A 23844-nucleotide genomic window follows, 5' to 3' on the forward strand; every position below is an offset into this window, starting at 1 on the left:
GCCCCTGGCTTGGCCTGGACCTTGGGCTTAGCTTGACGAGATTCCTCCTCGTAGGCTCGTCCCCTAAACCACAGTGGAGTTCCATCTCGCTGCCCGCTTAGATCCACAAGTCACTTAAGGTAAGGTCTGGCTGCTTAAGGGCCCGTCTGTCTATCCCAACTAGTAGGGTTAGGCATGGGCTCACTTCATCCATCCACCAGTAGAAGCGTCGTGATGGCCTTTGGTGCTTGGCTCCACGACAGGCGTCAGGGGCAGGTCGCGTGGGTGAGACAGGGTTTGAGTTAAGAACCGATTCCGGTTCCTATAGTAGTGATGAACCTCGAGGGAAGTTGGGGCTTAGAAGATGCGATTTGTGATTATTTCTCTGGGAGGGTGGTTGTCCGTTGATGAGATGGCACGAACTGCATTGCAATGTTCATTGCCAAATGTCATCAGTTGCTGTATGTTATAGTGAATGCTTAGGTATATTGCAGTTCTGAACCAGTGCCACAATTGCTGTAGTTCCAATAATTGTGCTAACAAGGTGAAATGTCCATGCCTGCATGTGCTTCCATGGGAGACGGAGATGGTGCTTACTCTATTTCCATAACTTATACTGGCATCAGAAGGGGGTTGTTTATACAACCGAACCTCATTATGAAGCCCCAGTTGGAAGGGAGATGCCATGCCTTATCTGGTTTATGTAAACATGTGGCTAGGTAGTTACCAGATACTGTTGATCATCTGTCTGGGGACCCTCGTGTGTAGCTCGGGGAGGATTGACATATCAATGCTGAATTGTTCCTGTGACATCGGCCTTCTACAAAAACAAGGTCTGCCGACACGTCTCATATCATGGTCCATGAATTGCCTACAAACCCAGCAAGACTACCTATGAAATAACACAAACCCGGTAGGCATCTTGGTTTATCTGCTATGAAAAATTGTCCAATACAGTTTTGCTAATTAGATGTCCCGAAGTAGGGTTGTGCCTAACTGCCTCAGTTACATGCTCGGCTTCCGGGTAGCCTTGCATCATATTCAACGGGCAGACACACATATACAAAGACCACTCCATCAACGTGCCGGAAATAGCATCTGAAAGTCCACGGTAGCCCGGATTGACCGGCAAGGCCCGGAATGAGGATTGCCCGTGGGGCAATGACCAGTCTTCAGGGCCGAGAAGCTATTTATGAGGATCATCCTAGTCGACAATAATCTTCTACCCGAGACATTGGACAATGGAACATTGGCGTAGGAATGCAGTGTGCAAGAAATCGGGTTCGCATAGACCTTGGAGCTGTCAAATCGAGCGGTGGCACGTATATCACGATACAGCAGTAATTAGGTACGTAGGTATATTAGCAACATCACGAGTTACAGCTCAGTCCCAGAATTCGAAATGAGGTAGCCCCTATGCCTCGGAACAAAGTGGAATGCAACGTCATATCATGCCGTGTAATAACTAGCACTTTGCTGCGCTCGCATACCAAACCTACCGAGGCAAGGAACCTTAACATAGTAATCGCGAGCCCTCTTTGTTGGTTTTCGTATTTAATCAAATTCCACCTCTGCAAGCTTCCACATTCCTGACTCCTTCCTCAGTGATTTGATCATCAATCATCCACTCGCATTAAAATCGTGTCCATAGCTTCTTCCGCCCTCCAGCCACCTTCATCACCCTTACCTATGCCAGGGCTTTTATCCCCAACCTCCGCCCGCCCAGTTTTCCCAACCACTTCAGCCCTCGAATTGTCCACTTGAAACGAACAGCATCCTCGCAACAGTTTCGTCCCTGTCACCAAAGACTTTCCAGAAAAGGACTGGACTTGTGGCTCTCAGTGGCTGTGGTGGCTGTGCCGACTGCAGAATCCCCGTTTCCAACGTCAGCAGTAAGGCGAAACCTCGCTATCCGTATACTGCCCCTCCACCAAGGCCCCTGTTCGGCCCAATACAGAGCCCACGACTCGACTATACAAACACTAGCTTAGTTGTTGGGTAGCTGCCTCGTGCGTACGTGCTCGAGTTGTCCACGTATAGCGCACGTATACGGCAGACGGATACTCCTTCACTCCTTTAGGATCCGAGGCAAAACTCTTGGCTTCTACGTATGCAGAAGAGTCAGACATAAGAGGACTTGCCAGCCACTTTCACCCCCTGCACACACAACTTCTCTCTTCCACTGTCGAAACCTGTCTTCTTCAACAACAAGAGCCATCCTCCAATCCGCAGTTTCCGGTTCTCCGAAAAACCTAAGCTGAATATCGATCGAGCCGGCATGGTCAATCGTTAAAGGTCATCAACTCCACCACGAATTCGTCTACCGAGCTTCCCGATATTTGAAACCTCCACGGACGCGAAAACTTTGGTTGCCGCTAGAGTATCATACAAAATGGCGGGTATTGAACAGCTTGAAGTTCATAGCAAGGCATGTCACTCGCTTCTCCCTGCATCACAGATGCCGCACGCCAGGCACCATACATAGAATCGACATGAACTTCTGGCTAACACGGAACTAGTCGTATATCGTTCGCTGGGTCAAAGTCGATGAAGGGAATACACTATCGTGGAGCGTACAACCTCACAAGAAGTCCATGTACGCACTTCCATCTTATGCCGCCAAGCGCGAACTTTCCCAGGCCCGTGAATGAAGCTGTGTACTAATATGACTGCAGCAATTTTGGCATTGTCAAACATCCCGGCAGTGGTGCCACCACTTTTGCATCTTCCACAGCCGAGGACCTGAATAATGGAACTGAAGAGTCGGGTGGTACCTCGGACGGGAAGTCTGCCCGCTTCTCGAAGAAAGATATAAACGCACAAGAGCTGCTAAAAAGCAAAGGATTTATACCCATCAGATGGATTGGTAAATGCGAAGCGGATAAGGTGTCCATCGGCACGTACGAGGTCAATCATGACCAGAGCGGAATGTACGGCCTCGTGTTCGATAACACGTTCTCGAAACAGACATCCAAGACGGCGACTTTCGTGGTAATGACATATCCTACCGGGGCACCTCCTCAGACTTCATCACATCTGCCTAATCTTCAAGCACCGAAAGCTGGAGCCAGCCAAACGAGTCTCGGGCGGCACAGTAGCCCTAAACTTGACGGGGTTGCCTCTGCTTCATTAGACAGTCTTCACAGTCACAACGCCGTAGCAAACGCGAACTCCGTTTCTGGCCGTAGCGAAGTTGGCTCAGGCAATTACCATGTAGGTGTTCTCCACAAGAGGCGTCGCAAGAAGGGACAAGGCTACGCTCGCAGATTCTTCTCCCTTGACTACTCGACATGCACTCTGTCGTACTACTATAATCCCAAGTCTTCTGCGCTCCGAGGGGCTATTCCCCTAAGCTTAGCCGCCATCGCTGCAGATGAGCGACGAAGAGAGATCAGCATCGATTCAGGCGCTGAAGTCTGGCATTTGAGAGCCCCGAACGATAAGGAATTCCAAGACTGGGCACATGCGCTCGAAAAGGCGAGCCGCGTTGCAAGGGGCTTGGAGACGCTGGACCTTCCCAAGAATGATCACCTGAAAATCAATACACGCCAGCTTCAGCCTATTCATCAGTCCTCTCCTCAAGAAGACAGGGAATGGGAGCAGGTGGAATCCCTGGTTAGCCGCGTGGTTGGTACACGCGATGCGCTTCGACGCCTGACCCGTGAGGTCACAGCCCAAGCAAAACCGCCACCAGCAACCAGTCCTCAATATCTTTCACCTGGAGCCGCGACTAGTGCTATCGACGAGAACGACACGTATTTCACACCCCCTCCCGAACAAAGGCGCTCCTTCTGGAGAAGAAAGTCAAACACTCCTGCGATATCCCCTGCCACATTGGGAGCGCCAACAGCTATGGCAGTACCAGCACCAGGTGGTGTCACTACAACTATATCAGCCAATGTGCCAAACCACTCAAGGAGACAATCCAAGGGGCTTGTTAGAGAGGAGAACTCGCTGCAGGACCATTGTCAATCACTTCTGATGGACCTTGACTCGGTTGTGTCCGAGTTCACCACACTTATCAACAATAGTAAGCGCCGTCGCATGCCAGTGCCCTTGTCCGCCGGTGGCGTGTCAAGGAAGAGTATAGACACTGTCTCAACAGCAGACGAGTTCTTCGATGCCGAAGATGCCAACTCAGCCGTTCTTAAAATTGATGGCAGCGAAGACGGAGCTTCACGATCAGAAGAGGCGGAAGACGAGGAGGAAGATTCATTCCGAGACAATTCTTCTGTGTCGTCTATAGGAGAGAATGACACAGCAAACCTGGACGATGCGTCTCATCTTTTCCCCACGAAACCAAAGAGCCTTTCACCGCTGCCAATCGAGCAAGTCGTTGCCAGGAGATCAACCATACCACCTGCAGCTGCAGCCGCACCGAGTTTGATCGCGTTCTTCAGGAAAAATGTCGGCAAAGATTTCAGTACCATCAGTATGCCCGTTACCTCGAACGAACCGTCATCTATGTGCCAAAAGGTGGCTGAGCAGTTGGAATACGCACAGTTACTTAACCAAGCTGCAAAGCAATCTTCTCCCACAGACAGACTCCTGTTCGTCGCAGCGTTTGCAGTCTCGCAGTTCAGCAGTGGTCGAGCCAAAGAGCGTGCTATCCGGAAGCCCTTCACACCTCTACTGGGCGAAACCTTTGAACTGGTTCGAAGCGAAAAGGAGGTGCCCGGAGGTTTCAGACTCTTGGTCGAGAAGGTCCAGCATCGACCTCTTCTCCTCGCTATGCAAGCAGACTCAGCCAACTGGTCGTTCTCCCAATCACCAGCCCCCGGCCAGAAGTTTTGGGGCAAGAGCGCTGAAATCACGACAGATGGCCGTGTTCGAATTGTGCTACGTCTATCAAATGGCTCCGAAGAGCGATATTCATGGAATATTGCTACCATGTTCTTGCGCAACGTAGTTATGGGCGAAAAGTACGTGGAGCCTGTAGGCACAATGCATGTCGTCAATGACAGTACATGTCACAAGGCTGCTGTTGAGTTCAAGAGCAAGGGCATGTGGGGTGGACGTATTGAGGATGTCAGCGTGGAAATTTTCAACCCCGAAGGAGTAAACACAGGCAGCGGCTTGGTAGGTACATGGACCAACAGCTTGAAGACAACAGGCAAAGGTGGCGGCCAGGAGATTTGGCGTGTCGGACCACTGGTGGAAAATGCTGCCCAGACATTCGGTCTTACAACTTTTGCTGCCAGCTTGAACGAAATTACAGAGATCGAGAAGGGCAAACTGCCCCCTACGGATTGTCGCCTGCGACCTGATCAGCGTGCATATGAACAGGGCGCAATTGATGATGCCGAGGACCTGAAACAAAAGCTGGAGGAAGCTCAGCGCGGTCGACGCCGAGAGCTGGAAGAGCGGGGTGAGACATACAAGCCTCGATGGTTCGTCAAGGTCGAGAACGCTCCAGAGGGAGAGGAAGTGTGGAAGCTCAAGACAGGAAAGGATAGTTACTGGGAGGAGCGCGCGAAGGGAAGCTGGCAAGGGGTTGAGGACCTCTTTAAGCTTACGTGATGATTGATGAAAGCTAAATAGACACAACCATTGGATTCACTTTTGATACCCCTAGTTGAATGAATTATTTGTGTAGAGTTCTTACGGTATTATGTAGTCAAGAATGTTGTTTAAGTTGACAGCTCGCTGATGCGACCACCGTGTTTAAGATAAGACAGAGGGTATGCAATAGAAGGCTGACTAGACCGTCACCTGTGTTCTAACGTTAGCTTATGAGGTAATGCTGACCAAGCTTAAGACGGCGTATTGAGACTTGGAGTCGATTTAGGTACATATGTATGTAGGATAGGTAAGTTGAAAATTCAAATGATGATCATACAGTCTTCCTCTTGCAGACCCAGGAAGGCAAACCACAGGGAGTAATAAAACTTCTGACATGAAAATAAGGTGACAAAATCAACTAGTTAAAGAGCCTGCTAATGTACACTAGTATTTTCGTCACTTGGGGTTGGGGTCTCACGTCCCCACGCAAAGTGTCACTTGGAACCTCCTATTGCAGCTAAACAAAGCCAAGCATTTTCTTGGCTCTGAGATAGTGCATGTACTGGCAGGGGATGTGACGCACCCCAGGTGAGGTTACCAGATGAAAAGAGGGCCACTGGTATTGTGAAGAACCACAGTGTTTCGCACGAGGGTCATTCTTGGCCGAGCGCCCAGATCCTGAGTTTAATTATGCAACAGGCGAGATGTGATATTGGCGTTGCGGTGAGAATGCAGAGGCGAGTGGTTGTGAGGGATAAGGGATTAGAGACGAGTTTGGGACGAGGCAGTGCAGGGTGATCGACGTGACGATTGAAATTTGGCCTTGGCCTCGGTTGATTTGACGGGTCCAGGAGATAAACCAAGCAAAATCCATGTCAAGTGCAACTCATCGTCATATGAATCCAGTCTTAGCAGTCAGAGCTCAGACTGACTGATGCCAACTAGGATGAAGAAATGTTAAGACTCAAGGTGTACGGCATCTACCTGTCCTAGCCTGTGCCTCGATACAATACACAGAAACAGTCTAAATAATAGTGGGTTCTTGACAACCAGTAGCATTTCAGTAAGCTAGGTAGGTACTGAGCCATACGAGAAGTCGAATTTCTATTCTTGTTCTTCTATGGGATAATACGGTATGGCCCATAGACGTGAGAGCCTGGGCTCCACTGATGTTTAGCGGGACGGGAGTGGCAGAATGACCCCTGCCGATCATTGGAATCTGCAGGTGAGAACTTATGGATGGAAGAAATTCTTGTCTGTGTTATTAGCGACAAATACCCAGGTAGGAAGTTTCTTTTAAGCTTACCTGGATACCTGGGTTATGAGACGAACGTCTTCATTCTAGATCTTAACAACCAAACCTGTGACAGGCATAAAACTAAAAAGAACTCTACGATTCACTGAAGGTACCTACTCAGACATCTAATGCCAACCCCAGACCAACCTTCACCAAGCATCATGATGAACCAGGCGAGAGAGGGGACGGTGCCACCAGCTGGAGCCGTTAAAAAAGGAGCCTCAGGGGGGTTACGAGACGAGTTTCAGCGGCACGCCAATCGCTGATCAGGAGGCGCTTACTCCAGCCGAAAGGGAGTGTCATGCATGAGCAAGGGGAGGCGTGTGCCGATAGCTTAAAATGCATTACGACGACTTTGGTGGGTCAATTGAATTTCAGCATTGAGCGAAATCCAGGCCAAGAAACGAAAAAGAGAGCACAGCAAGTGATGCCAATGTACTAAAGGCCTTGGACCTGTCATAGAAACGGAATGGTTGAGTTGCTGGACTCTTGGTTTGTGGCTGAGCACTCTTGGGAGTTTCTTGTCATTTAGAGGCGTTGAGTTGTTTGTTGACACAAGTGAGATCCAGTATACGGATAATGACAACAGAGTTTGAACCTACATAGAGGGCGAGATGGTTAAATGTTTGTTTGTGTCGATCCTCTTTATAGTGACGAGTAAACATACCTATGGGCTCATGACCAACTGATAACCGCCTTGTTTACGGACGTTGCAACAGTTTGTTCTTCACCAAGTGACATGGGACAACACATCCATCGGTAGACTTCACACCACCGGCCTAGTCTAACTACTAGCCCGTATCTAGGTAATGCTTCAGTGATAGGCTGCCCTGGGTTAGTGTACTCTGTACAGCAGCTACAGCCCATTGATTCGTGTACCTGACTTCCGCCACACAAGTGCAAGCACAACAAGACTGTGCGATAGTGCAAATGCCGGTAGATGGCAATTCAAATACACTGGTTTCATCCGACAAGATAGTGTCACAGTACTGAGTTGCATACAAGAGCATTGTACTGCTTCGCAATAAAGACATGCTGGACCTGGTTGTCAACCCATCATCATGCTCTCTTGGCTCTTCGAGATTAGTAGGTGTGCCAGCATGAATTTGTGGAAACTGAAATTACTGGACCGGACGTGCCCCACGCTTAATCCCCAATCCATGGCCTCCCCTTGGATTCGACGGAAGCCCATCCAAGCCTACCAAGGAAGAAATGCCTGCAGTGGCCGGCGTTAGACGCTTGGACTGACCACCTCAGTTTCCATTCTTGTTAACCTGGTACGAGGGCGGGAGTCCAAATGGGAGCGGAAGAGTCTGCATCGTTCGTCCAATGCCTCAATTGGTACCGTAAAACACTCACTCGCTCATTAGGTAGTCGGTACTTATCCAGACACCCCGTCTCCCTTCTCCCTACCTAAGGTAGATTGGTTGGTACCAAGATAATGCCGAGTGCTCCTACAATACCAACCCAGTTCAGGGATCAATCACTTGCCATCCAATCCAATATCCCTTGATACCACCACTATCCAGGTTCTATCCTATCCCGTTGTGTCATTCTGTGGTTGTCGATTCGAGTTGGTCCCGGCTTGTAACTTTGTACCTGATGTACCACACCCTCCATCCACTGGTGGAGGGCATCCATCCCGTCCCGTCTTCCCACCTCCAGTGCCTACTATTTTAAAACCCCATTCCAACCTCCGTATCACGCTCTCTTCTCCTCTCTTCTTTTCCCTCCCTCCATTGATTTTTTAATTCCTTCAACTACCCTTCCAACCGGTTAACGCCTTTCTGTCGTTTTCTCTCCGGTCGTGATCTTCTCTCTTCTTTCGTTCCCGCTTCCCAACTCCCTCGTTGTTGGTTTTCTTCTACTTGGACTGTAATTCTGCTTCCTCACCCGATCCACTCATTTTGATCATTTTCCACCCTCGATATCGTCTCTTAACGACAATTCTTGAACCGTATTAATCCGCCGCCATACCGTTCGAACAACCAACTTAAAAATGAAGACCGTTGCTTTCCTCTCCGCTTTGGCGGCGGTCGCTTCGGCCACCCCTACCCTCAAGGAGCCTCCCAGCAAGCGCGCTTCCCTCCCCGCCGTCTCGGTTTCTGGCAATGGTTAGTAGTCAATTGCCTCAAGAGTTGGACGTGCAGTCAGTGTTGACAGTCAATTAGCTTTCTGGACTGACAAGGACCGATTCTACCTCCGAGGTATCGACTACCAGCCCGGTGGTGCCTCAGCTAACGAGGATCCTCTCGCCGATCCCGATGTTTGCAAGCGTGATATCAAGTACTTCAAGGAGCTCGGCGTCAACGTTATTCGCGTCTACGCTGTCGACAACAAGGCCGATCACGACGAGTGCATGAGTGCGCTCGACGCCGCTGGCATCTACCTCGTTCTCGATGTCAACAACCCCAAGTACTCCATCAACCGTGCCAAGCCCGGTCCTTCTTACAATGCCGCCTACATTCAGAGCGTTTTCGCCACCGTCGAGATGTTCGCCAAGTACGACAACACACTCGCTTTCTTCTCCGGAAATGAGGTCATGAATGACGAGAAGGATACCGACAAGTCCGCTCCCTACGTCAAGGCCATCACTCGTGATATGCGAAACTACCTTAAGGCCCGCAAGCTCCGCCAGGTCCCTGTCGGCTACTCTGCTGCCGATGTTGCCTCCAATCGCATGCAAACCGCTCACTATATGAACTGTGGCTCTGAGGAGGTTCGATCTGACTTCTTCGCCTTCAACGATTACTCCTGGTGCAACAGCGACTTCAAGACCTCTGGCTGGGACGTCAAGGTCAAGAACTTCACCAACTACGGTATCCCTATTTTGTGAGTCAGTTCACCACCCCTGTTGGCCTCTCCTAACCTTTCACCAGCCTGTCCGAGTACGGTTGCATTGAGAACCGCCCACGTAAGTTCGAGGAGCTTGAGCCCATGATGGACAGCCAGATGTCCTCTGTCTACTCCGGTGGCCTTATGTATGAGTACTCCCTCGAAGACAACGACTACGGTATCGTCACAATCAAGAACGGCAAGGTCACAACCGAAAAGGAGTTCGATCTCTTCAAGTCTGCTCTCTCTAAGTACCCCATGCCCACTGGCACTGGCGGCGCTGCCAAGACCTCTCATGGCGTTGCTTGCCCTACCTCCGAGTCCGTCTGGCAGGTCGACCCCAGCTACCTCCCTGAGATGCCCTCCGAGGCTGAGAAGTACATGAAGGACGGTGCCGGCAAGGGCCCTGGCATCAACGGCAAGGGATCCCACTTCGACACTGATAGCGGTACTGCCACTGCCAGCGTTGCCATGGGCTCTTCCACATCCACAGGTTCGGCCTCTGCCTCTGGTGATGATGATGATGACAGCGGCGCTGCTAGCCTTGGCTTCGGTGCCCTGTACGTCTCCGCTGCCGCCACCCTCTTCACCCTCGTCGGAACCCTTTTGCTGTAGATGGCAGGCGTGCCGTCTCTTTATTTGTTTTCCTTGTTAGTGTGGGGATTGCCTTGTGGTCAGAGTTATGATTTAGGCCCCCCTCTTGGTTTTCATGATAGACACAAGATGTAGGGGAAGAGCGCTTGATTACTCGATTGGGCGCGCTGCGCTGGGCACGCCGGGTTCGTATTTTTTCAACAGGAGCATTGGCGTCTAGCCCAGGCAGGGCAGACGACCCGGAAATGATTATAATGCTATCTGGGCGGTTACCGCCTTTGTCGTTTCAGTTAAAAGGATTTAGTGCTGAAGCACGTTCAATAGACTTTCATTAAACCGATACGAATATTCGCTGCCTCAATGATGTACACGTTACGGAGTATACTAACAACGGTTAATCGTGTCGCACGTGAGTTGGAGTTAGCCGTAAAGCCTGGGCTAGAATTGGTGGGAACCTCGGCATCTCCATCAGTAGCCCACCTCTGACATGGGCTGTGTCGCAGCCAAGATCAAGCTTCCCCATGGGACACAGTTTAGCCCGAGATTCTTTTATCCCTTATAAATACTCTGACAATACCATTCATACTCTGCTCTCTTCAACGTATTCGCAATTGAGTTAGAAGTCACACAATGTCTTCCACCACACCTCTTCCCGCTTACACATCTTACAAAAACATAATTGTCAGCTCACCAAACCCTTTCGTCGCTCATGTCGAGATAAACCGACCCCAAAAGCTCAACGCCTTTACCCAGGAACTATGGCTTGAGTTTGGGCGTGTCTTCAAGCAGCTTAGCGGCGATGAAGATGTTCGTGCTGTTGTAGTCAGCGGCGCTGGCGAACGAGCCTTTACGGCAGGCTTGGACGTGCAGTCTGCATCTAATGATGGAATCCTCTCTGGTTCTCAGGCGGATATCGCCAAAAAGGCAAAGGTAGTGAGAAACCACATTGAGGAATTCCAGGACTCGATTGGCGCTATGGAGAAATGCGAGAAACGTAAGTCTCACTCGTCCAACGATTCGTTAAGATGGATCACTTATGTATGGGATTAAATTTACAGCTGTCATTTGCGTGCTTCATGGTGTTTCTATTGGCCTTGCTATTGATATCGCCTGCTGCGCTGACATCCGCATCTGCGCCTCCAACACACGCTTCGCCGTCAAGGAAGTTGACATTGGCATGGCCGCTGATATCGGAACCCTGGCACGTCTGCCCAAGCTCGTTGGCTCAACATCGTGGGTTAAGGACGTTTGTCTCACGGCCCGAGACTTCTCAGCACAGGAAGCATTATCAGTAGGATTTGTGAGCCAGGTTCACGAGGGTAAACAGGCGGCTGTGCAGGCTGCTGTGGCTCTGGCAACCACACTTGCCGACAAGAGCCCTGTTGCTGTACAGGGAACGAAGGAGCTGCTCAACCACGGCAGGGATCATACTGTTGCTGAGAGCTTGAGATATACGCAAGTATGGAATGCAGCGGCTGTGCAAGGCAAGGACTTTTCGTTGGCGTTGATGAGTGGATTGAAGAAGACGAAGCCGAGATTTGAGAAGTTGTAGTTTAGGTGTTCGAAAGGACCATAGAAGCATGTCGTTTGGGTATGAAATTGTGTACATATTTCAGTGATTGCATATGTTCGAAGCGTACTCTTACTCGGAACCGGACTCTTCTTCAGGAGGAAGATTTTCTTTGAGTCGCTGGGAATGTGTCAATTAAACAAAGTTCATTTTCAGTCGCAAGTAGCTTGGGTAAAGATGATGCTAGCGATTGAACGTACTTCTTCGAGCTTGTGCTTGAGCGTTGAGACCATGGTCTCTTTCACAACCACGCGTTCATCATCGAGATCTTCAATGATGTAGTCATGGTTAGCACTGTCGATGCTGACGATGATGGACTTGATCGAAGGATCGCACTCGATAAGAACGCCTAGCATAGGTAAGCTCGGATACTCAGTGACCAAGAAATAGTGTGAGACGAACCTCTGATTGCACGAGGCATCTTGGGCCAGTTCGCGGAAGCGCAACAATAGGTCCAGAAAATGCTCCAAGGATGATAATGAAGTTTAAGTTCGTTATGGTTGACGCTTCCCCCATAAAAAGGGTGGAGTATAATGGCACCGGAGCCTTGCATGACGCACGGACCATCTGCCATTTATCTAACGTGCATGGAACCATCAGATACCATTCCAAATAATGTTTATTCGCCCTTCGGCTGTGCAACGGCAAAGCCCGTAATTATACTGTGCCTGGTTTTGCAGAGCTGTTTTATTGGGAAGCTGGACTAAATCACGTGGCAGATTGGACCCGGGCACCAAATGTTTGTTACCTCATCGCCTTCGTACTAAGCTGGGCATGTTGTGAACATGACCGTTGCAGCGTATTACTCAGTCCCTGTAAGTGGCATTGCTCGTTCTCAATACGCCACTAGTCCAAGGCATAGTTGAAAAGCTGTAGTCTAAGGGCTCGACTTTTCATACCAAGTTCTCTCGTTTACCTGTCGGTACTCTTCAATCTGTTATCTCCGACTGGGCTGTGTCCAGCGTAGATATCATGGCCAGAACAGGTGACGGGCGGCCAATTTATCCCGGCTCCATCGGCGGACGGCGAAATTCAACGGCGGTCCTTACATACATCCAGATCTAAGCTGCTGTACTAAGCCACAATGATGAAGTCACCTTGACAGTGGGGGATGATCGGCTACGCGGCTCTGTAATGGAGGCACACGAATGTAAAAGGTTAAGGTAGAAGCCGAGGGTGCACAAGTACAAAAGAGTTGCCCTCCCCCCAGGGTTGGAGTCGGGAGTTGGAGTTACTAGATGACGCCACTCTATCAAAGTCTCTGACCTCACACCTTGACAATCTATCATTTTGATGATACTTGATTCTTAACGTCTCAAAAACTAAGTAAAAGAAGCCCCTTACACACATCTCCATTGAGAATCGATCATATACAGATCTTGCCTGAGACATCCGATAACCATACCAATATCCTCTGATCGAGTACCTTACTTATACGCTCTAACCATACATCTACTATTGTGATGGCAGCAAACGACAATAACGACGACAATACCGGCTTCTCGTTTGGTGCACAACCCTTCGCCTGGGTTCTCATTCCTCTCTTTGTCATCTTAGTTCTCGGTCTAACCGCCACCATCATCCAAGTGAGACGACGTCGCCGTCGCCGTGGGAACCAATGGCCCGGTCAGAATACCGGAGCTCCTGTATATACTGGCCTTCGCGATGGAAGAAGAACGGGAAATCGCCGACCGCCATGGAGTGGAACCAGGTCTGAAGAAGGGCTCAATGAACTGGGACAGGCACCACCGCCATACGATGGTAAAAAGGAGACGCAGGATCCCTTGGAACTGCGGGATCTCGAAGCTGGGAACAGGCCGCCCGAGTATCCTGCTGAGCCTGCGCCGGCTGTAGTGACGGATGGTCGAAGAAGTTGATTATTGAATTTTGGCTATTGGATGTTGAATCCCCCCATTTGTTCGTTCTTGGACCGTTTTATACCTACCCTTTTGCCTGGAGGTAGAGAGGGATGAGCCGGGAGGGTGTGTCTTCGAGGGAATGAATGAAGGTCAAAATGAGATTATGTGTCGATTGATATTACCATAGCAATGAACAATTCTTTGTTTCGTCTCATGACATAAAGTCCAGCTGAGTTTGTTGATATCCGTTCCGATCAAGCTTGACCGATTAGCGAGACCACTCTGTGCATCAATTGTCGCACAAAAGAAAGATGTCCGGGAGACTCAAGTGAAAGTGGAAAAGCTGAGCTGGACAATGGACCGACACTCCCTTCCTCCCTCTGCACAGACAAGCTTTATCGTCTTGGCTTCTATAGTAATTCGGACCTTGAGGTTGCCTGGATACTGATATACGAATCGCTAACCAGATGAATTCAAAAAAACCGAGTGGAAGGACTAAGAATACATGGTTGCAGATTATATAAAGTCATCCTCTTACAAGTCACCGGAAGCAGAGTGCTATACGGGTCGTCTGTGTGTGGCACGAGTGACCTCAGAAGACCCGGTTGGCTGCATGCATCGAGGACGGTGTCACAAGTGATGCGGTGATCAGCTTCCACAAGAGTTAATAGCATCGATAGGACAAAGAGGTCTTTCATTGTGGTCTTGCCATGCTGGAAGCAGCATGTCGTGGTGACCAACTAACCTTAACACATGAGATCGCAGCAATAGCTACAGTAGGTAGTCGGGGACTACAATAAGAGACTGCAAGTGCTCTGGGCCAATGCTAGTTGTACCGAGCCATGAAAGGGCCATCTTTTCCGCTGGGCTTTTGTTGACAGTTTGCTTTGGCTCGCTGCTAAATCAAGGAGTAACCAGGGCTTCTCGAAAGCCTTTGAAGACTCTGTGAATTTTGGCGGAAAAGCCTGAAAGAGTCTTATAGCTGAGAACATTTGTTGCACGTCAAACGATGTGGAAAAAGTGAAAGTTGTCCTGGATCCAAATTTCAGGGATATCCCATGCCTTTTCGATGTGTCTCGCATGAGTGCAAGGGCCTTTGCTCGGGTGGTCCACAGAGAGTTTGCGGGATCTTATGATTTACATCATGCTTGGTACGGCCTAGTTCGCCTCATCTTGACAAGTGTATGTTTGCGGTGAAATATGACAGACAGCTCAGGATAAGTCGATACCATGTTGGGAGGTAAAGAGTTGGTTGAAGAGCATATAAGGGGCGCCAATTAAGCAAATGGAGCTGTGGTTTCTTAGTGTGATGATGGAGGAGGCTGGAGATGCCAATAAGCTGAACATGAGCGGCGAAAAGCGAATATTCTGACTCGGGTTACGCCCCGAGAAGATGGAAAGCCAGATGCAAGTAAGATTGAGCCGAGGCAAAGCTGATTTTCAGGAACATGTCAAATCTATCCGTGTTTAGGTGGTGGTGTTGAGGTCAAGGACGCTAGATTCGACCAAGAAGCTTCTAAAGCACTATTATGTTTGGAACCTGTGGTTTATCTGAAACCTGGGTAACGGTATGTCTCTGTGAACAAGGCGCCGTAATTAGGCTATTCCTTGGTAATGAGAGTGTTTCATAATGGTTTGAAGACAAGTCCGACCTTCATAGTGAGTGGTTCAGCCCTACAATCCACTCACAACAAGAGCGAAATGATGGTCTATGGATCCTAGTGAGGGAGGTCTGACTGGGACTCTGGTGATCTTTTTGATAAGATTGCTCAGCTAATATCGCGTATCTTGAACTCTTTACAAAGCGACTTGGGCAACTTGTGAAGTTGTGAGAAGCGCTGACGGGGTCAACAAATGCAGCCTCATCACAGGCCTCGCCCTCATGGTCTGACTTATTTTAGTCACATAAATGAGGCTCACTCGAATGATTATTTTCCGTCTCTAGGGACACAACCGCCCAGCCGCACCTTTCCCATCCTGGCCTGAAGCTGGGGCCGTGGCGCTGAACGAGGGACGGCTGAAGTCTGAAGATTAATTAATAGGCGGACAGGGGTTTAAGTGATTGACGAGGGTGATCAAGTGAGAAGAGAGGCTGGGGAAGAGGATTGTTTGGGAGTGCGACGATTGCCGGGACCTGATTCGAAGGGAAAACAGAAGATGAATCGTTTTACGACAGGGGGTTTGTCGTAGCAGAGGTGGAAGCCCAACATTTGTCTGTTCGTGGTTTGATACTGGAGCAGAGCATGTATCTAGAGGCAAGGAGGCTGGTTCTGCGTGGCAACTGGCAACGCAACAACTTGGAGACCGCTAGTTGAAATATCCTGTTTTGATAGAGACCGAGGATGCTTATTCGATACTAAAGAGGAGTGGATGGGATGAGGATGGTCATCACATCACACACAACAAATCACGTATCACACACATGGAGCGTTACGATGAACTCGTCGGGCCTCGCTACTGTACATGTCTGCTCTGCATGTTTCCTGCACGTTTTGGTGCATATCTCGTTCCCCTCGTGTCCTTGGAAGATCGTCCATTGGCAGAGGAACCACGGGCATAGCGTGTTGAGCTAGGTGGCATCCCGGCGGGCCGGCGCTATTGGACAGCCCGCCTCGGCAGAGTGCCAGAGACAACTCATCACCCCAAGGCACTAGCCTGAAAATGATAATCTCAAGGGCCCAGCCGCTGAACCAGGTGGGTCCAACACCTAAGTATCTAACGTAGGGTGTGATGACCAGAGCCCGAGGACAAGGCAATCCAATATGTTGTCAAACGAAGTCGATTTGGTGTTGTTTAGAGCAATACACAGAGGAGATTGCATTGGATCTTTGATTGGAGAGATCCATACTCCGTACGGAGCTCAGTACTACTCACAATCGACAATCCAATACGGAGTACCTAAAGCATCATAAGCTTCTTGGTTCCACTTATGCTGACTCTATTAAGTACCTATGTATGTGCCTACCTAAACTTTTCCCATCAAGATCTTTTTCAATACACAACGAAGTCATATGTACCCCGTACATCAACGATGATTTTAGACCTCGCTCATTGAAGCTTTAAACTTTACCGCGTGCAGTGAGTTTACCAACTACTCCATAGGTACTCTGTATCCCATCATTATTGAAGGAAAAAAACGGCCTGCCCGTCCTGCATCAACTCAATCCGTTTTCCCCAACCTCCAGATCTTTCGCCCAACCTCCTCGATTCCCCTCGACACAACTGCACCTAAATTGAAAGCCCTGCTCCTTGCCCCCCAAACCAGTCTAGATCATACCTTGTACACCTTGTACCCCTTCTTGATTTTCTGTTTCGGCTCTCTTCCGCTCCGTCTGACACTGACATCTGCGGTTTTCAGTTCTCTGTTCCTTGTTAATTGCCAGGTCTGGTTGCTGCGGGCAACTTTGCTAGCCCATTCTTTTTTCTTAGCCCCCCCGAGGCCCCAGGCGTCCCCCCGCCGAGCTGCCTGACCTTACCTTACGGGATCCACATCCCATGAGCCTTCACACCATCCTTTACAATCGACCACGCCGCACGTCGCATCCTTAACCCTTCCCCCAAATCTTTCTCCTTCTCGAATTCCCCACGGAACCTTGAGGCTTCTAAGGCCAGGTCAAATTCGAGTCGAGCCGAGTCGAGCTGTGTCGGTTGTCGACTCTAGTAAGTAGGTATCGCTATCGACTGTCCTGTCTCTGGGTAGTTGGTAGACGTTCAAAGTTGTTTCTTTTCTTCTAATCGGGTCGTTTGTTTGTGAGTCTCTCATCCTTCCTTTTCCCTTGACCGTTGCTTTACCCTTCTCCGCTTCATGAGTCGAGCGAGTCGCTTTCAAACGCAGGTGGCGATTCATTACCCCATCTAATCGGCCTACACCGTTATTTCTCCTCCGTTGGGGCACTCGGGTTTACTGACATGTCCTGCTAGACAATCTTTGTTGCTCCTTGATTCCGCATGTCTTGATATCAAATCATTAATCAACCAACCCCTCCTCTCCCACCGGTGTTTCTCTGCATCCGCTCCGGATTGCAGTCCTGGGAAGAAAGGGCCCCGAAACACCTCCACTTAAGAGCCTCACCAGATTTACGATGGGTGTATCTTCCAGAAAATCTCTTCCACTTCCCGCCCCTACCGAAACCGAGACTAATACCACCCCCACCGATCTCACAACGACGGTGGATGGGGTGAATCCCGGTGACGAGAAGTCCTCCTACTCCATTCCTGAAGACGGAACACCCGTCACCATTGCTACTCGTGGACACAAGGCTAGCAAATCTCAGACCTCATTGCTCATCGAGTACTTCGAAGGCGGCAAGTCAACTGTCGGTTCCACAGGTGAGCGACGTCCTAGTGTCCGTGTCCGCCTTACACCATCCAAGAGAGGCCGTTCCGATCATCATCTTCAAGTTACAGAAACAAAGGGCGCTCGCAACACCTCTGTGACTCGACGGATACCGTTGGGAGATTCTGAGTACTTCGACGGGGACGACGGCAACAGCATGAGCTCCTACGCTTCTGCTACCGAAGAGTCCAACGTCTCGAGAAATCCAATTGACATTGAGATTGATCGTAGCCACACGGGACGACGACGGCGACCTGCCAGCCCATTGATCCCTTCGGAGACCTACAACGTCAACGCTTCAGACATATCCGCCATTCCATCTGACAGCTTTCTCGACGGCGACGCCAAGGGCGACAGCCCATCAGCAACCCGAGAGATGGTTGCAGCTGCTGGCGCCGGTGCACTTGCAGGTGCTGCAGTAGATGAGTTGAAGAACCGGAAGAGTCGAAACAGAGACAGGTCAAAGGTGTCAGAATCAAAGTCGTCGAGGGAAAAGTCGACAGTAGAGAGAAAGCGTCGGCCAAAGAGCAGGACCAGCAGCGTTTCTGAGAGGACGGAGGAGCCTATTAAAGCCCATCGCCGTCGCTCTAGCAGAAGTCAACAGGAATCCAATGTGTCAGGACTTGACTCGAATGTCTCAGCTTCTCATTTGGCCCCCAGCCATCGCACCCACGCAACACATTCCTCACGCTCAGATGTCTCTAAATCCTCAATCAACAACCCCAAGCTTCTCGAAACAGTCGAAGACGCCATCCGCCGCTTGATTCTGCCCGAACTCAATGCTCTTAAGCGAGAGACCAGCAAGAGGGAGAGCCGACGCGATTCCTTTACTTCGTCTGCCACATCAATATCTAAGGATGAGTTAGCCCCCGACCGCCGGCGGTCGTCAGGTCAACGGAATGAGCCAAAGGATAGACGCAATAGAGAGGCTCGTCATGTCCTCGAAGCTAACTCTGACGTGAGCCATGATTCTATTGAGGATGACTACCAATACGAGAATGAGAATGTTACACCCAAACGAAGTGGTGGCGACATGCTCAAGGCTGCTGCAGCCGGTGCAGCAGCAGCTGGCATTGGCTCATCACTCCTCTCAGACAGTACACAAGGCGACCGAAAGCCGAGAGAAAGACGGCGTCGGAGAGCCGAGTCTGCTCATAGCCGTGCCCTGAGCCGTGACCATCTTGCTGATCAGTTCGACGACGATCCCGTGGTTCCTCAGCCACCCATGCCCCTCATGAGTGAAATTAACCCCTCGGAAATGACCAGGACTTCTATCCGATCTGCCGATACCGGCAGACCTCATTCGGCTAGCGAGGAGATCACGCCTGTTAAGAACATTCCGGGTGGATATGTCTCAGGAACCTCGACGCCTACACCTTCAGCAACTCCCTCTAATCTCGAGACAACGTTATCCACTCAGCACGCCAACGTATCTCATGGTGATTTGACTGCTTTACCGCGCGGTCAGAAGGACTACGTGGAGGAGTATGAACCAGACGAGTATGGCCAGAAACATCCTCTCGAACGACAGGGCCAATACGAAGAGGATGACATCTCTGACAACGATTATCCTGAGGGTGGATATGATAACTCCTATTTCGCTACCCAGGATGTCCCTCCTCCATTAAAGTATGTTCCCTACCAGGCTGGTGCTCGAGGCCTCAGCCCTATTCCCAGTGTTTCTGGCTACACTGAGGGTGGTAGCGAGTATCACCCTCGCAACTCAAGGAGTATGCATTCTACAAGTGATGCTTACTACGAGCGATCTGGGGAACGTCGCAATAGCCAGTCCACACCTTCTCTGAACTCCCTCCAAGAACGAGAAATGGACCAAATGTCATCCCAAAGTTCTGGTGTAGGTTACCGAAACACCACCTACACAGATGACAGCGAGCTGGACAAGGTCGCGTCTGGACAAGCTGTCCGTGGTGTTGGTGCCAACCCCAACCTGGTCCACCCTCCTATGGGGCCCGAATCAGCAGTTGCTTCACTCGTTGAAGGCTCGATGCTTGACCAGTCCATGCTGAGCGGCTCCTACAGCGACTACCCTGGTCCTCGCGACTCGACTCTCTCCTATGATGACCAGTCAAGGACCTATAGCAGCCGTGGTGCGAGCCCCGACAAGAACTACATAGACGGTAGCGAGTTGGAACCCGAGAGGCATGCTACACCTAGTGCCAGATCTCATAACAAGTCACAAGAGTTCACTGAGTATGATCTGGATGAGCATGGCCGAAAGGTGCCCCGAACAAGGTCACCCACCGCGTCAGAAGTCGCCATTGCGACTGGCGCCGTTGCTGCTCTCAAGGCGGCGCAGGGTAAGAAACAAGCAGCCACCGAGGAGCCAGAGGAATACCAAGGCGCTGGCGTCTTCCGTAATAAGTCCTTCAAGGAGCGTACTTTGGAAGGTCATGAGCCTCGTAACACTCCTGCTCACAGCATCGACCGCCTTTCCTATGATGACTCGCCCAAGATGACTGCAAGTGGTCTCCCCGACTTTAACAACCCCATGCCTGAATTTGGCTACATTGATGACGATGTTCACACCAACCCGTCAGTTGTCCAAGAGCGTCTTGATGGCGAACACCAGGATGATGCTTCTGAAGGCCGAGCAACACCCACTCCCCGAAATGTTGCCGAGCAACGCGCTGAGAGCGCTACCAGCAGTCACGGACCCGGCGCCGCTCAGTTTGCCGGTGCTGCCGCGCTGGGCGCTGCCGCTGGAATGGCTGCTGCCAATACTCACAGCCGTGAACCCAGCCAAGACCAAGATGAGTGGCAGCGAACCTCTGACGACCGCAAACGAGACACTCTTGTCACCAACCCATACGAGGACACCAGTCCTGTCGCCAACCCTGCCCTGAATGACAACCTCCTGGGAGCCCGGGGGTTTGGAGCTCCTTATCACACCGGAAGCCCTGGCTTTGGCCCCAAGTATGACGAAGGCTATATGTCCAATGGCAATAACCGAACTCCCGATCTCCAGCCCAAGGGCAAGGCTCTTCAGCTGTCTCTGCCGGGATCTCCAAATGATGCTGACCAGGACCCCTTCTACGCCCCCAAGGATACTCGTCACCTCAGTGGCATGTCCCAAGGCATGTCGTCACCATTCTACGATGCAGCCACTGGTCAAGGAATTGACCGCATCGAGAACAAGGACATTGTTGCTCTGATGCAGCACCTGATGGTTCGAGATGCTCAGCGCAGTGCCCGCGATACAGAAATCGTTGCACTGCTGATGAACTCTGCCCTTGAGATGCGAACTTCTCTGAACGAGCTTAGAAACCTCGTCCAGGACACTAGCGACGATGTCATTTTCGCAGGTGTTGAGAATACCGAGAAGCTTCAGAAGGCCATCAATGGTCCTCGCCCCTACCCCGGTGCCCGATCGGTTCAAAGCATCTCCCAGGTTGACACTTTCAATGAGGCCGCCGCCAAGAAGAACCTATTCAAGCGAGCTTTCCAAGGCCTAAGCAACAAGGGTACGAGCGACTTCAAGCGTATTGAGGAAATCCTGATGCAGATTCTCGGCGAGGTTGACGAGCTCAAGGGACAGAGCACCGTCCCCCCTGTTTCCACCAGTGGTGGCCGTGGCCCCTCATTCGACAACCTGCAGCCTGAGGGCCATTTCGAGCAAGATCGAGGCTATGAGCCTGAAGGCAACTCGACAATCACCCCCAGCCAGTCTGGTCACTTCTCGCTGTCCCACTCCCGATCTCGGCTTGCCAACGAACGCAAGTTTTCTGATAACCGCATCAGCACTGTTGCTGAGCACGAGGATGAATACGAGCACGCCCACCCTAGCCCGACTGGCGAGCGCAGCAACCCCAATATGCTGACACCAGAGCGATCAGGCTTCCAGCGTGGAAGTTCTGTTCCTCTTGATACGCCCCCTCAACCGTCTGGTGTTACTCAACCAATGAGCAATGAGAACACACCTCGCACAACAGAGAAGCAAAAAAAGCACAAGTCCGGTCTTTCGGGCTGGTTCCCTAAGATTTCCAGATGGTCTGGAACGACAGCCTCCAGCGCTGGCAAAGGCAAGAAGGAAGCCAAGTACGATGATTACCCTCCCTCGCGCTCAGGGTCTAGCCTAGGCGAGTACAACGATGGGGATTACAGTCATGCCCCGTACGCAGAGGACCAGCTACATACTGGATTCTCTCAGCAAGAGCTCGCGTCGGCGCCCAATGCCGGTGACGCCATGCCAGCGCCTCTCCGCCGCGAAATCAACCATACCCCAGGCAATGCACCCAAGTATCAGGTTCATCGAAACTCACTAAACTTACAGCACCCCCAGCCCAGACAGGGCCAGACAGAGCGCTTCCGCAATGCTCTGGAGTTCTCTGCTCAAGAATATAACGTCCCCATGACACCTAGGTCGGCAGATTGGGGTGGTTCGGTTTCGAGCTTGAACCAGATGGCTCAAAACACCAACCGATACAGCCAGGCATCATCGACAGGTGCTCCTCAGGACCCTGCCTACTGGACCACATCCCCAACCGGCCCCCCTCGACCTCCCAAGGAGCCCATCGAGCCCACTGGTAGTCCCTCAGCTCTATCTCCCCCCCGGGGTAGCCGCATCTCCAAGTTGGCCAAGGGTAGCCCCGCCCCTCACCCCAGTGATGAGAGCGGATATGCTACTATGAGTGGCACACATGTCAGCCACCTCACAAGCAGCCCCAAGCCTGAGAACCGTAACCTCAATGCTGCTTTGGGTGTTCCTACTCGTCGACCTAGTGGGCCACGAGCCATGACCCCTAAGAGCCCTGAGGATGAAGCTCGTCGACGCAAGCGAGGTAAGTTACATCTGATCCGTATCTAATATTCATGTCTCTAACCTTGAAGAGCAGATACCTTCGGCAGTGTTGCATCCCATAACACGGATGACACGGAGACCTTTTAGAAAGGGGATAACCGTGGCAGCTGTCCACTACCGGGATGCTGATCGATATCTCATCAGAGAATGATACAGTGCTTTGCTTTTCTTGACACCCAGCTTGACTCTCCTTCTGGAGGTTCTGGCTGGTGGTCAGTTGTATGAACTTTTTATGGACATGAAACGGCCTTGAAGTGGATGAATTTGCTATTAGCGAGAAAAAGAAAGGCAGCTTTAGACTGAAGGGGTGGCCAGCTGAAACAGCATCAAGGTGAAGGGCTTAATGAACGAACAACCAAGGAAACGGGGAAGAAGAAAAAAAAATAGGGGATGGAAAGGTGTTGACAAATACCGAAAAAGAAAACAAAGAGGAGAAAAGGTTGCAGGAAAGGGACATATTTGCATACAGGGGCTTTTGCTTCAATTCTTGACGACGACATGACATGGCTTTCTTACTGCAGAGCGATACGTCAATGGTTTGATTTGCGAGCAATGACTTAACTCGGATTGGATATTATGAGCGGAAAGAGGATGGATGCTATGCCAGGATAGCAAAAGTACAAGTATAAGCACAAGCACAGGTGAAAGGACATGATGTGTGTGAACATATTTTCAAGTTAGATAGTTTTTTTGGGGGGTTTCCTGGTTGTGTTTCGCTTTGTGACCGTGAGATAGATACCATAACCACCGATATTGGCTGTAATTGGGAATGAAAGGACTTCAATCGATATACACCCAGAGAAATACCACCGCGATGTATTCTGTTCCTTTGCAAGTGAAACAATGGCTTCTCCAGCCAGCGTTATATAATGATACCCATAGTTTAGGTCTTCGCTATCAGTTAGGCACCTTAGTGATTGCTTGGGTTTGGGAATGATAATGATTGATTAGTCGAGGTTTTAGCGTACCTAGGGACGGCCCCAGAGTATCCGGGGGAGGGCCTCAAAGTCCGGAGACCGCCAACTGAGGGAGCGTCCCTTGGACTACCTAACT

The 23844-nt window shown here is 50.6% G+C and overlaps 6 protein-coding genes across 6 annotated transcripts; 5 read left to right on the forward strand and 1 right to left on the reverse strand.

Moving 5' to 3' along the window:
* Positions 1–2371: 2371 nt before the first annotated feature.
* Positions 2372–5499, forward strand: FPRO_07944 (uncharacterized protein; the record flags this gene model as incomplete). The annotated part of the gene is made up of 3 exons (XM_031233945.1): positions 2372–2395; positions 2499–2575; positions 2655–5499. The coding sequence occupies 3 exons, from the start codon at positions 2372–2374 to the stop codon at positions 5497–5499; spliced, it is 2946 nt and encodes a 981-aa protein (XP_031083731.1).
* A 3278-nt stretch (positions 5500–8777) lies between these two features.
* FPRO_07943 (putative beta(1-3)glucanosyltransferases) lies at positions 8778–10228 on the forward strand (the record flags this gene model as incomplete). Its single annotated transcript, XM_031233946.1, has 3 exons — positions 8778–8892; positions 8950–9610; positions 9658–10228. 3 exons carry the CDS (start codon positions 8778–8780, stop codon positions 10226–10228), a joined length of 1347 nt encoding a protein of 448 aa, XP_031083732.1.
* A 609-nt stretch (positions 10229–10837) lies between these two features.
* FPRO_07942 (putative delta3,5-delta2,4-dienoyl-CoA isomerase precursor (ech1)) lies at positions 10838–11759 on the forward strand (the record flags this gene model as incomplete). The annotated part of the gene is made up of 2 exons (XM_031233947.1): positions 10838–11201; positions 11266–11759. The coding sequence occupies 2 exons, from the start codon at positions 10838–10840 to the stop codon at positions 11757–11759; spliced, it is 858 nt and encodes a 285-aa protein (XP_031083733.1).
* A 90-nt stretch (positions 11760–11849) lies between these two features.
* FPRO_07941 (putative RNA polymerase II transcription factor B subunit 5) lies at positions 11850–12198 on the reverse strand (the record flags this gene model as incomplete). Its single annotated transcript, XM_031233948.1, has 3 exons — positions 11850–11897; positions 11978–12126; positions 12180–12198. 3 exons carry the CDS (start codon positions 12196–12198, stop codon positions 11850–11852), a joined length of 216 nt encoding a protein of 71 aa, XP_031083734.1.
* A 1042-nt stretch (positions 12199–13240) lies between these two features.
* Positions 13241–13654, forward strand: FPRO_07940 (uncharacterized protein; the record flags this gene model as incomplete). The annotated part of the gene is made up of 1 exon (XM_031233949.1): positions 13241–13654. The coding sequence occupies one exon, from the start codon at positions 13241–13243 to the stop codon at positions 13652–13654; it is 414 nt and encodes a 137-aa protein (XP_031083735.1).
* A 4064-nt stretch (positions 13655–17718) lies between these two features.
* Positions 17719–22878, forward strand: FPRO_07939 (uncharacterized protein; the record flags this gene model as incomplete). The annotated part of the gene is made up of 2 exons (XM_031233951.1): positions 17719–22771; positions 22826–22878. 2 exons carry the CDS (start codon positions 17719–17721, stop codon positions 22876–22878), a joined length of 5106 nt encoding a protein of 1701 aa, XP_031083736.1.
* Between the last annotated feature and the right edge of the window lie 966 nt (positions 22879–23844).

Source organism: Fusarium proliferatum (assembly GCF_900067095.1).
Source record: "Fusarium proliferatum ET1 genome assembly, contig: FPRO_scaffold007, whole genome shotgun sequence".
Lineage (NCBI taxonomy): Eukaryota > Fungi > Ascomycota > Sordariomycetes > Hypocreales > Nectriaceae > Fusarium > Fusarium proliferatum.